The following is a 16,649-nucleotide window of genomic DNA, read 5'->3' as shown; positions in this document are numbered from 1 at the left end:
TTCTTTATTTCTTAAAAAGCCGCCGCTGTCTCTGATATCAAAAATCACTGTCACACTTAACCTTACAAATTTGTTCACGTTATTTTGTTGATATACTTGTTTGAATAAACATTTAAGGATATATAAAATGGAATTAAAAGATTTAGAAGAAGATAAAATAATTGGAGTAAAACTGCAAAATCTTCACGATAGCATTCAGAATATCCAGAAGTTTCTTGATGCAGCTTTAGAGATAGACACTGCAGAGTATTCTTCAAAAGATAAGGTGGATTTGGACTTATTTGTCACTTACGCGTTAAATACTCTCTATTGGATGTATTTGAGGACTAAGGGCGAAGATCCTAATACTCATGATGTGAAAAATCAGCTAAATAGGGTTAAGGAGTACATGATTAAGGCAAGAGAGGTAAGCAAGAGCTGCATTTTTGTTAAATTCTACATTGTAGTCTACATTAATGAGTACTATAACAATGTGGTATTGCAAAAGCTCCTTAACAATCTGGTGACACCAAAAACATTTATGCTATTTTTACAAGAACTAAATCTTCGATTCAATTGAGACTTATAGTTATCAATATTTGATTTCAACTTTTTTAATTTTGTGTTTCTTCAAGTTTTTCATGAATTATTTAAAATTTTAGGCTCATGAGAGGCTTACACTTAGACCAAAAGTTGATCAGGCAGCCGCAGGTAGGTTTGTAAAACATGGTATAAAGTATAGGGATAAAAAGCCATGTGGTCAAACTCCTAAAAAGAAAATGAAATTCACTGATTGAATTCTAAAATTATTTTGTAATGATGTTTTATTATATATACTTACTCCAGAAATTAAAATATTCTGATACATAATAATTTGGATATTTATAAGCCTTCGTTAGAACTGCTGATCAGGGTTAGATTAATCTCAATCATTTTCTTCTAACATATTTGATCCCAGATGATAGCCAGCAATCTGATTCAATTAACTAATTGGAATAAATGTGATTCAGATCATCCCATTTAAAAAAAGGCCTATAGCAATTTTAGGGGTATGTATAAATTAAAACAGAACATATAATTTGTATTATACTCTTTATTCAATGAATATAAAAACATCCCTTTTAGGCACTTACATTCACATCATTAAATTATTTTTAAGTAATATTGTGTGTAATAAAAAAATATTTTACAACTGTAAATTATACATTTCACAATGATCCATCCATAAGGCATGTTTATGCTATGATCATTTGATAACTTTAAAATGTGAATATAAAGTTTTAATTTAAAATGTTTAAGATCTCTGTAAGTATAGAAAAGAGAAAATATTGCGCACTTGAAGTCTTTGGGAGACAAATTTACTTGAGTAATCAAAAATTTTCAATTGTCGTTTTCAGACTAAAAGCAAAAGTTTAATTTTGGCAATTTCAAATAAACTCTAATTATTTAGTTATTTATTGTTTACATAAATAAAAATAATTTCTACATTATTAGAAAAAAAATTCTAATTGATTATGACATTAAGGAAATGTTTATAATTTTATCAGTTTTTCAGTTATAATATGAAGTTGTATTTTTTCTTTTTTAAAATTAACTATGAAATTGAAACTGATCTGAACCAAATTGCTTTACTTCCTTTTCAAAAAATTATTTTTTACAATAGGTATAGCTGTGTACTTGTCTATATAAAGATTTATTTATGCTGTACTTTTGCTCAACAAACACAAAACAGCTGGACTAGTCAAATGACTAATAGCTAACAATTAATTAGCACCACAACCTTAATTAATAAATTATCACAAACCTAACTCTTTCCTCATGTATAAAAAAACCATAAAATAAATAATTTAAAGCTAACAATCATTCCACCTTATTACTAACAATCTGGCAGCTATCTTGAACCCCCAGGAGATTCATCTTCTCCTGAACCCCCACTCTGAGTAGTATAAATAGGTCTGCCCATAAACATGGGCCCTGAATTTCCATTGACAATGCTCCCTGTGCGCCTTCTTTGAGCCCCCATCACTGGTTTTTCTACTACTTTTTTAATATACTTAAAAACTCCCTCCCCAGGCAATTTAGGAAGGATATTTGGGTTTACATACCACACTCGATAAGTAAAGAACCATGTAAGTATTGCTATAGAACCACCTAAGAACTTTTCAATCATTACATGGTAGTAGAGCATAGTACAGATTAGCATAACATCCCACATGACTTGAAATAAAGTGATGATTATAAAAAGACTTCGAATATATGGTGTGTATTTCTCATAGTTAAACTGCAAAGTCTTAAATTCTTCTTGAGATAAGTATCTTAAGGGATTGGTACTTTGCTCAGTTTCCCTGGTAGCTCGATTGTGATCCTCCAATCTTAAATACTCTTTAATGCTATCCCAATTCACCATGCATCGTGTTTCTTCAATGAGAACTAAGCTACCATAGATCAAGATAAAAGAATGGCCAGAAGTGTCAAATCCATTCCAAATGTGACCCTGCTTTAGACAGGATTCTTTGGAAGAAAATTGCTTGAACTGGCATCTGCCAAAGGAGGCTTCAATATAATTGAATAGATTTGTCCAAAAATACCAGGAAAGAGTGGCTATTACTAGCCGGGGCATGTGGTGTTGCAGAATGCGCTTCAATTGCCCACAGCAGTAAATATAGGAAGTGAAAATGACAAAGGGCACTAGCAGCAACAAATTCCATCCCCAAGCAAACTTAACAAAGTATTTGTTGAATATGTTATCTGAACGAGACAAGTATATTCTAGGGATTGTTGCCACATCTGCAATTAAAGAAACTAAAAATAAGCAGGCTAAGTATAAGGCAACTTTCAAGTTCGTGTCAAAAAACAAAGACTTTTTGCACAAATACAGCACCATAAGGACAAAAATTTCTTTGATGGAGGTAGGCTCTGAGGTTGGTTTTGTTCCTTTAAATTCCACATTAACGTCACTCATTGTGGGTCGGAAATTCAACTTTGTAGCATGAATCGACTTCCTTTTCGCAGGTTTACTGGCCATTTTAAGGTAATTAATCCTCACTAAAGGTGCATTGGAGTTTTAAATAGGGAGAAGAAAATTAGTAGATCTACAAAGGAAAGGTCCTCTTAGGGGCAAATAGTGACCAGATTCGAAGCGTAATTACCTTCATAAAGCTACTAGTTGTTGAATTTGGATAAATTTGATATGTATTGAGGTTCGTACATTTAAAACAAAGTCCAGAAAACTGAAAATGACTAAATTTATGCAAGAATTAAAGTTGGTGAGGTAATGAGAGTGACAGTGACGTTTTAAGGTTAGATGTAGATGTTGCATGTTTATTAAATTATTGTTCCGGAGATTCCGATTTCTTAATGAATATAAAGAAAGTGTTTTTGTAGTCTTTATTTTTATAAAGTTCAATTGTTATTACTTAAAATTAAAAGCAGTTTTAGGTTTGTATTTTTGATCATTGAAATAAATCGATTAAATTTTGCCATTTTTGGAATTAACGCCTACTTTGGAGACCATATTGTTCCGGGCTTTTATTAAAAACCTGATATGAACATCAGCCAATAACCTCACAAATAAAAACAATTACCACATATAATAATTTTCCCAAATTTATACTTGAAAAATAATGTTTTATAAATCGGTTCTAAGCACATCTGGTAAGTTCTTTTATATCCGCAATTTCTTATTTCTTTAACATATAATATTTTAGTAAAATCATGTTGCCTCTACCAGCAAATTCGTCATGCCACCGTGCTAAAGAAGTATAAATACATTTCATTAAAAAACAAAAACCTTCGTAGAGAAAAGGGTCTTTCTGGCAATCCTAATGCTTCAGGAGTGCTAACAGACAGCCCTGATTATAGTTTTCTTGATGGGCGAATGACACCTTTAGGAATTGGTCAAAGAAAAAGGCTATTAAAGAATGAGGAGGCCAAATTAAAGATTATAGCTCTGTCGAACGAAATTGACTTTGCAGTTGAGAGGTACAAGAAGATACAGGAAGAGGAGAAGAATAAAAGAGAGAACATATTGGCTAGTAAGTTAAAACCAAAGGGAGCTGCTTTATTACAATCAGAAAGAAGTTAATGTTGAAAATAATTAATAAAGTTATTTAGTCTTTGTGATGGTTTTATATATCCAGTTATAGTAACTAGATACTCTGAAGTAGGTGTTGGGGTGTTGCTTAGTGGCAATGCTGCATTTATTAGTGATAAACGAAGCAATTCCTGCCTGCTGTCCTTGAACTAAAAGGGCTGTTCCAGAATCCCCCTAAAACTAATTCAATCTAAATTGCATTTCAATAACAAATGATAAATCCTTACGTTGCATGCCTCTCCACTTGTTGCCCTAAAGCAGATGTGGTGCCTCTTGCCCCAAGCCTTCAAACATGTTTCTTCATCATAGATGTCCACTTCTAGTTTTTGAACCTTATAGGAAATGGATTAGTTTTCCTGGAAGGAAAATTTATAAATTCTATGTGTTTTCTTTTGATAAGGTAAGTGGGTTATCCCAGTTTTGCCCCAGCCAATAATCAGACCAGTTTGAGGTTTGGCTGAGATGAAGTTTTTTGTAAGTGTGACTGGTTTCCAAGTGTCAGTTTTAGGTAATGGAGATGCAAGCTGCATAAAAAAAGTTTTTAGATCGAGAACGTTGCAGGCTTAATTTTCCACAAAAGTTGTAAAATTTTTTTAATACAGCCATTGGGGAGTTATAGAGCTGATATAAGCTATTGCCAAGGGGAATAAGAAGATTCCAGATTTCTCTTGTATTTCTGGGTTTTTATAGATTGTGAGATTTTGAGAATTCTTGACAAGGCGGATTTGTGCCATCACTTCATAGACCTATTTGGTCCTCTTTCAATTAGGATTTTTAAGAAAATGTTTTTCTTCAAGTCTTCCCCAAATTTCCGTCCTTATATGACAATCGTTTTTAATTTACCTGCCTTTAATATTGCACAATCATAAATCAGTTTTTCAGAATCAAATTCGTGACAGTAAATTTTATCCACTTTCAATGCATTAATTTTCTCTTTCGTGATTTCAGTAAATCCATATTGGATGAAATATGTAATACTGTTTCTTGGGCTAAAATTCACTGAAATTGCTGGAAGGGTTTTAAATATTTGTTAACTCATTCTTATTGTTGTTGCAGACACAATGCGCAGCACTCAGTATGTGGCTCTCATCTAGAATTGTGCCCCCGCAAATATGTTTTGTTTTGTGTCTCAATGAGACCCACAGAAGTTGGTTCTGTTGAAGAATGATATTGTTTTAAGTGATAATATCTACCGCAAAAAGAAACTCTCCTTTATTCGTATCAGTTCCATTAACAATTCTGGATGATTCTATCAGTTTTTTAGATATATTAATTATATTTTAATTAATTTAGCATTTACTTACCATAAGCAGCCTCACAGTCAAAAGCAAACGTTAAGGCGAAGAAGCAGACACAATTCAAACAAGTCATAATCAAACTGGCGTATAATATCTTCGCCCTCGTCTTGCCTGAAACTTAATTAAATATTTCGTGTTCATGACTTATTTTATAGGTCGCCCCCCTGAATAAAACATAAAAATTAATGTTATTCATATCGGCTCCCCGGGGGAAAGCTTATCGGTCGGATTAATGTCGGACTTTGTACCCGATAACCTTATTCCCTAATAAAATTAAGTGCAAAAATCGCTTATCGATAACAATCACTCTACATTAAAAAATCACATCAGGCAAAGTAGTCGTAGTAAGACGGCGCGGCGCCCCCGTCCCTCCCCCTCCCGCCATTCTAAAGATCGACGCTCGGCGTCGCGACGGCCTCTTCACTGTTCGGAGGGTTGTCGCACCGATAAAGCCGACATCGACGTCGCTCTACCCTCTACACGATTGATCAAACGTGGCCGTTGACGTGTGCTTTGCTAGATATTCGATAATTTTCAACTTTAGGGTGTTCTAAGTTGAAAGTGGTGCTGTGGTTGCCTTAAAATTAGTTAGTGGTGGTGGATTTTCTACGATTTCGTTCAGGCAGAGCTGGTTCGCGATCGAGGTGCGTTAAAGGGTAATTATTTCGTATATTATATTCTTAAGGCCGTTGTGAATTGGCAGATTTGTTGTCTATAAGGGAACATAAGAAAGTTTCATTTTTACATATAGTTGTTTTAGATTCAGCTATCGCTTCTTTCTTTCTCATCCGACTTCGAATGTAACATCCCTCGTGTTAAAATAGCACAGGCCAGCATATACTCCTCTTAATCGAGTTTAGATGCACTGGGAATAATTACTAAAGTTTCAAAGGTGGAAATAATATCTCTCCTCGAACCAGGCACGCCCGAACGATTCAATTTAAATCTACAAACATAGAGCAAATTATAATGGATTATAACTTTTAAACAAGCCCGGGATTTGAAAAGCCTGGCAAACTCGAGATTTTAAATAATGAACTGTCATGATCATAATAACTTCTTGTCTGCTTTTGAGATTCCAATTTGCTCTTTCCACTACTAAACAAATTAAATTCGGAAGATCGTTCAGGAGGGAAAAAAATTGAGCTCGTTTCGTTGAGCAGTATTCCTCGGAGATTATTATGTTACACGTTATTTTCTCAGTGATTTCGTTTATTATAAGTGTAGTCGAGAAACTCGGCGAATTTCCATAATTTATAAGGCTTAATTTCATAAAGCCGTTTATGGCGGCAAAATTCATGATCCTAACGTTTAGGGGAAAGATTGAGCGCTTTTAACATTAAGGCGAATTTATGGGGATGTTTAAACCACACCTACAAATTTGAGTTCACAAACATTATGTGTTGTGCTGCATTTTGCATGCAAAGATCCTCAGGACTGCGGCGAATACCTATTATCCAAAGAACTGGCTGAAACCAGGTCATAAAGAATTTATTGGGTTGATAAAAAATAATTGGAAAAGTTTCGAAGAGCCCAATGAATCTTAGATGAGGCCTATATAAGGGCTTCAATTTTTCCCCCTTTTTTAAGGCAATTAAGCAAAAGCGTCTGGTGAAACACGTTATTGTCCACTAAGACCGAGCTACAAAGAAGAAACGCATTTGATTTGATTTCGTACCAGATCCTTCTGTTGAATACAAGAGCGATAAGCTAGGGCAAAATACAAGGAATTTCGATGAAATAAGTCTATAAGGCGAATGATAATGCTATTTGAAAGGAATTACTTGCCTGGGAATGGATGAGTTTAGAAAACTCAGGTACCCTTTTAACTTTAAGCCCTCTTGTAATAAGGATTTTATTTATGATGACAATGGTCCTACATGGTTCGATTAAGCCTTCGAACGGAAATAAATCTCGACACATTAAAATATCTAGAAAGAAACCTGAAAAACTGAGAAAATCGATAGTTGGCTCGTAATCCACCGCTTCTTAACAAAGAATAGACACTGTAACTCTTGCATTCGAAATTTAGGAGCAATGCTCGGGAAAAGCTATTGACCTAATTAAATAATTTTTGTCCCAAATTCTGCATCCAATGGCGAATGCGCTTAATATAACACTTAAGCTAAAATGGCGAAGGTGCGTGTTTAACACCCATTGACATCTTCCTGGCATTAATGCCCGAATAATCGTATAAAGGCGAGGAATTTTTCAGCAATTTACAGGCACAGCTGCGACTCCTTCTAAATTCGCACGGAGCATAAAATCAGCTTTAAATCCTGGAACGAGAGCAATCCCAGTAATAAATTGAGTTTTATCTAACGCCGATAATTTCACTCAGACCTCAGAATATCTGTGTAATAAAATTTCATTTTAACACATCTCGTTGTTATGCGACTGGAAAATTGGCGTCGTGTCATCCGATCTATATTTGTGCCATTTTGACGAGAATTGTGTTCAGTTGTGTCTAGTTATAATAAACAATGGCGTATTGAAAACTTTAATTAAATTTAGGTGACAAACTACGAAGGGATGAAATACAAATGCTTGAATAAGTAAGTTCTTGATGAAATGGCGAATTCAATTATTTCATAATATTCACAATAATTATTTAGCTTTGCTAAAATTGAACACAGTTTGCAATTATCGTTCAAAAATCAGCTTAAATGAACCAAAGGTAGCACTTGAACCTCTCCATAAGAATAATTTGCTGTCACAAATGAAATTCATTCAATATCAATTCTATCCGTATAAGGTCATTCAAGGACCACTTTTGGTTACATTACAGAAGCTTTCAAACTATGAATGTAAAACTGCACCTTAATGCAAACCTGTATAATGTATTAGAATAAATTATTAAATTTATTTCTACGGGCATTACACCTTTTAGACTGACAGACGATAAGGATTTCCTAAGTATGATAAAAATAATTGAAATCCGCCCAGTTCTGTTTTTATTCTATGAATGGGAATAGCTTTCGTTCTGTATGAGATCCAGGGGAGCGGTAATGGGGAACATTGAAGAGAAAGGTTGTGGCTTTCTGATGATACAGCCGTAGAGTCTACTCGATTTCCAGGGTTGGTACAACATCACAAATCAGATCACGAATAGTTTTTGTTTTTTCTTTGCAACTTTTGAGTTTCAATTTTTGAAGTAATTAGTTCAATTTTGGAATGTAGAATTCTCATATATGTCCACATCAGCTAGCCCCCAAAACAATTTCGAAAATATACAGGATAAGATCAGATCTCTTTTTTTTATCGTCCTAAGTGTTTTGTGGCACGTCAGTGATATCTGTTAATTAAAATTTTAAATCTCCCGTTCAATTTAAAAACTTTTATCTGGCAAGCCTGCTCAACAAACGTCCTATCTTTAATATGATTCTTCTCTTCTTTCATATTAAATGCGAATACGTTTAGAATTTGCATTCTTACCTAGGTGGTCACTAAAACTCATATTAATTATAAAATTTTTCATGCCATCAGGGGCGCAGTTATAAACGTAAATTTGAAAAAAAGGAGTGGGGTTTTATAAATTTTGTGTTTTGTATTCGGGCAAAATATAGTAAAAATGGGGCATGTTCTGGATATTTTGGAAAATTACTGAAAAACAGGCGATATATATGAAAAAATGAAACAAACAAGAAAAGTTTCCATACTGAACGGGAAATAAAAAATGTTGATTAGTGAATATTAGTAACTTATTTTAAATAAGTTTGGGGCAGTAAAAGGGCGTCACACCCCTTAGAAAATATCATCGTCTAGATTTTTAAATTGGTTTTAAGTGCCAATCTATGTTAATTTTTGTGACAAATGCGAATCAAAAATTTAAATTATATATCTCAAAAATTGGAACAATTTCAAATAAAAATAACAAATATCGGATACTTTAACATTCTAAATGTCTATTATTACAGATGCGATTTTCAAATAATGTTTTCTTGAAAAGTCGTCTTATTTGGCCATTTAAAAGTTCGAAGTTTTGCTAGTGCGCGGCCCAATTTGGGTCTAAGCAGCCCGGTTATTTAAAGCTGTAGACTATAGAGCGAAATATTTTCGGAGAAGGTATACTGTAGACTATCTTTAATGTATTTAAATAATTCCTGCATATAACATAATTGAATTGTGAAAAATTTCTGAATGAAAATAATGAAAAAAGGAAAGAAATATTTTTGATTGAAACTTAAGACCAAATTTATTTACAAGAAAAAAAACTAATTTTAAAATTTTATTTTTCCCTTTTTTTAAACACATTTGTTGCAGGGTGACTGAATAAGTATCGCTGAAACCAGTAAACTCCAAGCATTATATGTATATAGGGCGAGCTATGTAAAATTTTCAAATTGTATGCACATTTTATCTTATATGTTGACTGCTCAAAAATGGACGAGTTCTGATAAAATTTGGATTTTGATTAATTATTAAAATTTAATTCTCCAGGTACGATTTTGAGACTGTTATTGTGATTTTTTTATCATTAACATAATAGTACGGTTGTCATCAAAAAGTTTGACGTTTTTTTGAGAACGCACCATTAACACATTTATATTAATTATTAAAGAATCCTTTCAAAATAATTGAATAAGCAAAAATTAAAGATGTTGATGATGTTTTCTTAAGCATCACCGCAATCGCCATCTAGCGTGTATCTGAATTCTATTGTTTTGTCGGCCATGTTGTTATTGGAGATGTCGTAAACATTCCAGTTTAGTCCTGAACTTTTCGTGTCAGATCTATTACCAAATATGGATAAATAAACTGTTAAGAGTGTTTTGTACTAAAATCCCGGTATATTTGAATGGTGTTTTTACAAGAAATCGTATTCTAAACTTGGAGTGTTGTGTATTGCTTGCCTACTTATTTGATCTTCTTTATTGGCCAATTAAACAAGATGTGTCTTCCAGCTACAGAAAATACCGTACTGCTTTTTAAATTTCTTATTGCGAGTTTTGAGGAGTATTCCGGTAAGTTTTTACGCACATTCACAGTTATTTCAATATAATTCATGTCTATTGGTGTCAGTGTCATCTGTTTATGAACTTCTATGTTAATACAGTTTAGTTTAAAACTTCTGATGATTTGTTACTAAAAATATTATTAGAATATAAAGCAAGCAAAATACCTCCTTAAGTGGTTTAAGACGAAATTGAGTCATTAAGTTTTTTACTTGACGACTTACCAAGCTACCTACGTATTTGCGAAATTGGCACTTTGTGTTAATTATCACGGGAGGGAGTAGGAGGAGTTTTCGCATCTTTTATGCGATATCCATAGACGATATTATAATAATATGGAATGGATACTTATTTTTTTAAATTAATTTATATTAATGTCAAATTTTTTATTAATGTTTTTTTAATAACTTAAAAAATACTAATCATAGAAATACACCAAGCCAAGCAAATATGACAATAATTTGAATACCAGTAATGGCAGTTGATACAGCATTGTAATGCATTTTTTCTACGGTTTTAGTATTGCGAAAATCCAAGATGGCTCCACATACGAAATCTGAGCCAAAAAAGGCGAATTGAACCTTTGTTATCACTACCAAAAAATTCCTCAAAACGTTTACCTAATAACGTTTTATTTTCATACCACTCTTATTAGTAGTTCTTGAACTGTTAAGAAAAAGCGATAATTGAAGAATTCGGTATCAATCAAAAATAGCTTTTGTTGTTAGGACTAATCGTTATAGAGAAAGTCAACAGGAAAAAGCAGACGATAAGAAACGTATTAAACTAAAAAAATATTACACGAACCAGTTAATTATTAATATTATTGTAAATAGTAAATTAGTAAAAAAGTGGAAATTAATGTTCTCAATCTATGCCCTTATGAGAATGCTTTAAACTGTATGTAATTGTGAAAGCCAACCAAATTCATGTTGTAAGACTTCCGCTTAACAGAAGAAGCCTTCAAATGCTTGAAAATATTCGAAATTTCTCTCCAAATGAAAATGCTCGTAAATATCTGTATACCTGTGAAGTTAAACGACAAAAGCAAAACTCGAATTGCGATAATTTTTCTTACAACATAAGAGACCGTGAAAATGGATTTAATACTGTGAAGATAAACATTAAATTACAAGTTAAATGTTACAATTTTTTTCCCTAATAACAATCCGTTATAATGCCTATATGTATGAAAGTCAACCAAACTCAAATTACGAGGTTTCCAACAAACACTTGAAGTCTTCAAATGCCTATAATGCTACCAGGTTGAATATTCCCAATTTTTCGTCAAATATGAAAGTACGTTAGAATGTTGGTATTTTTGTGAGGTTAAACAGTATAAAATACTAAAAATGCATGTAACGTTACAAACTTAAATAAGAGATTAGAAGCTTAAACTTCCGAGTTTCTCCACTCCTTCATGAAAATGCTTTGAAATACTTGTAACTATCAAAGTCTACCAAATTGAATTTGCCAAATTTTTTGTTAATATAAAAAACCTTGAAATCGAATGAGTGTCTGAAAATACACGTATTTTTTTCAGGTTAAATATTATAAATTATTCCCCAAATCTTCAAACATGTTATGAATAAAATTCCTATTTTCTATGTTTACATTAAATCTAACATATTATCGATACACTACTATTGCATTTAATATACTATTTTAAAGAATATTTCTACGTTAAAAAATAATATTTTCAGTCATTTAAAAGTGGAACAAAGTAAAGAGAACCCACTGTATTAGTAGGAAACAGACTGTACGAATTTTGTTTTAAGGATTAACAAATAAAACCCAGTTTTATAGAAGTTTTTGGTTCACCTTTTGATCTATAAGGGAGATATTTGTTAATCTACATATTATATTAGAAAGTGATTCTATACATAGATGAAGGAAAGGAATGCTCTAACAACGCCTCCAGCTTGGAATATTGCGACAGTTGATTACCGTAAAGAATGTAAACGACAAAACAATAATAGCTTGCACCCTATGCAAGCCTCATACACCGACGATGCTCGAATGTTCGGGAATTGGGGCTGTCATCGCCAGCTGCGAGCTGCTAACAAAGTGCCGTATAGCGAATAAACAGCGAGGAGGTGGCCATGGCAACCCAATTCACTCTCGTTTGTTATTTTACTTGTCTAGCTCTAATGCGTTTCGCGATTGTTTATAAAATTTTGTCGTGACGTATTAGGTCTGTACCAACAAGGAGGTAAATCTTTTTCCGGACCGTTAGAAATATGCGCAGAACGTACTGCTCAGGACTCCTTGCACATATTTCTGATTGTGTCTGACGTTGTGGAATTGGTTTCCAATATTAGGAGGAGTTGGGAGGAAATTCTGTTGGTCAGTAGAGTTTTACGTATATATATCGATCGAGTTTTGGGAAAATAAAGGAAAATGCCAACACTTTCCTGACACGCTGTTTAATTCCCAGCCGATGTTAAATAATGCAAAATTGGATTCGACGCGACCATGCTGCCTAGGGGAATTTGCGGTCTCTGTTCGAATTATCAAGTGAATTTTGTTCCGGTTGCGGTGTGTCTGATATGGTTCATAATTTAGTTTTATATTTTCTTTGCCGATAAAAAAAATAATGAAAAGATTTGCCAAATAAATCAGAGCCTGCTACGCTTTTTTCACACTAATTTTAAAAAAATTAATTTCACGTGGCGAATTGCAGAAAATCGTTTATTTTCTCGCTAATTGACGCAGATACAAAAAAAACTAGAAAATACTAAAAAGTTTCTCAACAAAATAAAAAAATACATTCTGTATTTTGAGACGCTACCAGTGGCGCTCCGCGAAAAAATTTAGGGGGAGAAAAGGGAGCTTGACCTCCGAAAAAATATCACTCTGTTTATTATTAAAATCATTTGATATGTTCAATGATATAAGTTCTACAATGAAAACTATATTACATATTTTAGCTAAATATCTCAAAAACTCTGAGGGCTCTAAATAAAAAACCGAAAATTTATAGAACTTTAGACATCTTGTATAGTAGATTGGTAACGAAGCTGTTGAGGACATGCATGTTATGCATGTTATGTTTATATGAACTTTTAGACATAAAATAAGCTCGAGAATTGCTTCTTTCTGTATGTATATAATATTCAGGAACACTCTGTATATGTATGTATAGTAATATGTATAAAATATGTATAGCTATACAGTGAAAGTTGAATATAACGACGGCAAAAGAGCCGAGTAAAAAGGGTCGTTATATCTAGTCGTTGTTGCATCAAGACTTTTTTTATGTCTAAAGAAACCTGAAAAAAAAACAAAAACTATTTAAAAAATTGAAAACTATAATACATGAATAATTAAACGGAAAACATTTAATATAATTTTCAACTTATTTGTATTTACGTACGTATGTTAAAAAAGTATAATTTCAAATGTTTCTGTAATTTTTATTTATTTCTTGTAACGTCAGTTAAAATAAATCAATTCAATTTTTTTTGTTTATGAAACTGATTTCATTCAGAAGCCTTTTGTCGTTGGGATAATTGTATAGCGTAAAACTGTACAGAGTTTTTACAGCTTGCATGGCTTTTACAATAACGTTAAAATAAAACGAGTTAATATTCTTGAAACAGCGAAAGTTTTTGGATTTTCCAGTTACAATAAATTTACATTTTTCTGATTTTGTCATACGAATAGCAACAAAAAGGATAATCCTTTCCTTGGATATTTTTCCACCTGTGCCTTTCCCTCTTTTAAATTTCAGTATTTTTTTCGGAGTCATTTTAGAAAAAAGATCTGTTTTATCTGTGTCAAAAATTTCGTCATCCTGATAATCTTTTCGACTTTCTGGCCACACGGTTTCGAGGAAATTTTCTGTCACTGCAATTGGTACACTATCACCTTCACTATTAATTTTTCTCTACATATTGCTATGTCTTTGCCTAGAAGTATTTAATCCAACTTTCAGAGCATTTACATATTTCCGGGTTTTTATTCATTATTTTGGCGAATTGTTCCGCTTTTGCCTCTATTGTCGGGCCACTGATTCCCGATCTTTTACTTTTTTCCTTTTTAAACCGGTTGAATAATGCCTGATCAATATACCTATGATTGGATAACTTAAGTTTTTTCTTAGACAACAAATTTTCATTACACGCGTTTTTGATATTTCTCGGCCCATCTAAAGTGTAGAAACAATAGAGTGCGATAAGTGCAATTCATTTGCAATGATGTTGTTGCTGTCACATGCTTCAAGCCTGGAAATTATTATACCTTTCTCCTCAGTGGACAAAACTTTTTTGTTCCTTGGTATCACTTTTTAAAACACAAAAAACTACAATAACTCAAACAAGCTGAATGCATACAATCAATGCAGCTTTTAATTTACAGAGTCCTCGTTTATAATTCAGGAATTTTCTCGATGATTCCTATTGTTTTTACATACTTCTATAAAAAATTAATTTCTCTGCGCCATTTACTAATCCAAAATGTAAATGAAAATATCGGCACGTAAAAAACTTACATTCTCTGGCTTAAACTAACAAACTTCCTTGTTTCCATTTTAATTGTTTAGTGTCGGCAAATGGCTGAAAGAAATTAATTTTTTGTGTATTTATATTTGCTGGAATGTAAAGTCGACATTGTCAGTAATCAGTTCGAAATTCCCCAAAAAGATGCCAAAACTTATAAAAAAAAGGAGTATTTGAACAGTTTTACATACAAATCGAAAAAAAACTACAACCATACATACATATTGTGTCGAATATCATATGTATATTAAAAACAAATTTTCTGGGATTAATCTAGAAAGCCGTCAAAGACACTGATTTAAAAAAAATGTTGGTCGCTCTTTGAACGACTTTTCAAAGAATATCGGCAGGGCCAACATTATACTACAATTATTATACTATATCCCGCAGTGTCGTTATACCCAGCTAGCATACCGCCAAAAATGTCTTTTTTGGAGACGTTAGAAGCGACTTCGTCGTTACTACCGACGTCGTAATAACCAGACTTTTTTACAATGGAGCAAATGCAAATGCAACCAAACGTTCGAATTTCCGTCGCTATATGCAAGTTGTCGTTATAACCGACGTTGTTATTTGTGACATTCACTGTATATATATATATATATATATATATATATATATATATACACACCTAGATCTGTTTCTCTTTCTATAAAATCTAGGAAAACCTGCCTCAAAAACGTCCAGCAACAATATGTCCCGTAAATCTAATCACATGACTGCCTAGTGCGAGCGTCAGTTGGCAGCAATCTCCTAAATGTCTTGATCGGGGTATTTCTGCCTGGTCCGCCCTTTCTACTTCATTTAAAGGGCCCTGCGGACGGTAAATTTCAGGGACAACGGTCATATTTTGTTTAGGACGGGGAAATATTTTCAGAAAATTGTACTGTAAAGCTGGAAACCGATATCTCAACGTTCTACTGTGAATTTGTATTTGGATGAAACGTGAGTATAGAAGCGGTCAGACGTCGAAACTAATTCGCAGATTAGCATCCCCTGGTTGAGCTTCTGCGGCAAATATTTAACCGTCAGATCTAATCCGACCGCAAAAACGGACCTAATATGAATTAGGCAGCGATCATTATCGGTTGTCTGGCGTGGAAATCCAGGAGCAAATCGCCTGTTAAATTCATGGCTCTGCGGGGCCCTTGTCAGAGCAAACATTTGTTTTGTTAATTAAACCTACAGGTTTTTGTCTTTCTCTCACTGAAAATGCATTTTCAGCTTTAGTTTCGGGTAGAGACAAATTTCGTTGGTAAGGAAAAGCTCTATGTTTACACCCATGTGTCAGTGGGCTACAATATTTCTTGTTTTAGAGTAAATAATATAGGTATACTGATGCTTGTAAATACAGGAATTCTAAGTACGTTCCACAAACTTGAGGTTTGGGGTGGTTTGTATTTTTTCTCTTATTTAATTTGGGAACAACATCTCACACAAAGATAGAGGTTCCTGAAAGGGCGGGTTTGCACGTTATTCTCGGTTAAAAACACTCATCCTTTATCGGACGAAAATCTTTGGTTAACGTTCGGATTACCATCCTCAAAACTTAAGAGAAAATCATCATCAAAGGCATGCTGGCATATATTTGACCTGTGAAACTCTATTTTTAATATAGGCTTGTTGTTTTTTAATTCTCTTTTTAAGGATTTAGAAATTGTGCCAATATAAAATTTTTCATATTCGCAGAGAAAATTTATATATGATTTTTTTTGTGAGTTCATTTTCATTTTGCAGTTTTTTCTTCGTAAGTTTTGAACATACTGAAATTTCTATCCGAAAAGGTATTTCAATATTGAATTTATTTATATTCGATATATCAGCT

The 16,649-nt window shown here is 33.0% G+C and overlaps 4 protein-coding genes and 1 pseudogene across 4 annotated transcripts in view; 3 read left to right on the top strand and 2 right to left on the bottom strand.

Moving 5' to 3' along the window:
* The first annotated feature begins 34 nt into the window (after positions 1-34).
* Rrp47 (Ribosomal RNA processing 47) lies at positions 35-852 on the top strand. Its single transcript, XM_066295246.1, has 2 exons — positions 35-406; positions 642-852. Exons 1-2 carry the CDS (start codon positions 128-130, stop codon positions 774-776), a joined length of 414 nt encoding a protein of 137 aa, XP_066151343.1. The 5' UTR covers positions 35-127; the 3' UTR covers positions 777-852.
* A 202-nt stretch (positions 853-1,054) lies between these two features.
* Positions 1,055-3,265, bottom strand: Fitm (acyl-coenzyme A diphosphatase Fitm). Its single transcript, XM_066295230.1, has 2 exons — positions 3,129-3,265; positions 1,055-3,071 (listed from the first exon to the last, which is right to left on the bottom strand). The coding sequence occupies exon 2, from the start codon at positions 3,002-3,004 to the stop codon at positions 1,871-1,873; it is 1,134 nt and encodes a 377-aa protein (XP_066151327.1). The 5' UTR covers positions 3,005-3,071; positions 3,129-3,265; the 3' UTR covers positions 1,055-1,870.
* mRpL52 (mitochondrial ribosomal protein L52) lies at positions 3,262-4,096 on the top strand. The gene is made up of 2 exons (XM_066295248.1): positions 3,262-3,633; positions 3,687-4,096. Exons 1-2 carry the CDS (start codon positions 3,603-3,605, stop codon positions 4,061-4,063), a joined length of 408 nt encoding a protein of 135 aa, XP_066151345.1. The 5' UTR covers positions 3,262-3,602; the 3' UTR covers positions 4,064-4,096.
* Positions 4,097-4,131: 35 nt separating this feature from the next.
* LOC136346334 (mite allergen Der p 3-like) lies at positions 4,132-5,754 on the bottom strand (annotated as a pseudogene).
* Positions 5,755-5,828: 74 nt separating this feature from the next.
* Lar (tyrosine-protein phosphatase Lar) overlaps positions 5,829-16,649 on the top strand; it is a 260,221-nt gene continuing 249,400 nt past the window's right edge. The window contains exon 1 of the mRNA XM_066295181.1: positions 5,829-6,014. The gene's annotated coding sequence lies outside the window, so the exon portion shown is untranslated. The remainder of the gene's footprint in view (positions 6,015-16,649) is intronic.

This window comes from Euwallacea fornicatus, chromosome 22, assembly GCF_040115645.1.
Source record: "Euwallacea fornicatus isolate EFF26 chromosome 22, ASM4011564v1, whole genome shotgun sequence".
Classification (NCBI taxonomy): Eukaryota; Metazoa; Arthropoda; class Insecta; order Coleoptera; family Curculionidae; genus Euwallacea; species Euwallacea fornicatus.
The sequence above is the reverse complement of the archived record's forward strand: the minus strand, read 5'-3'. Positions and strand labels throughout refer to the sequence as shown.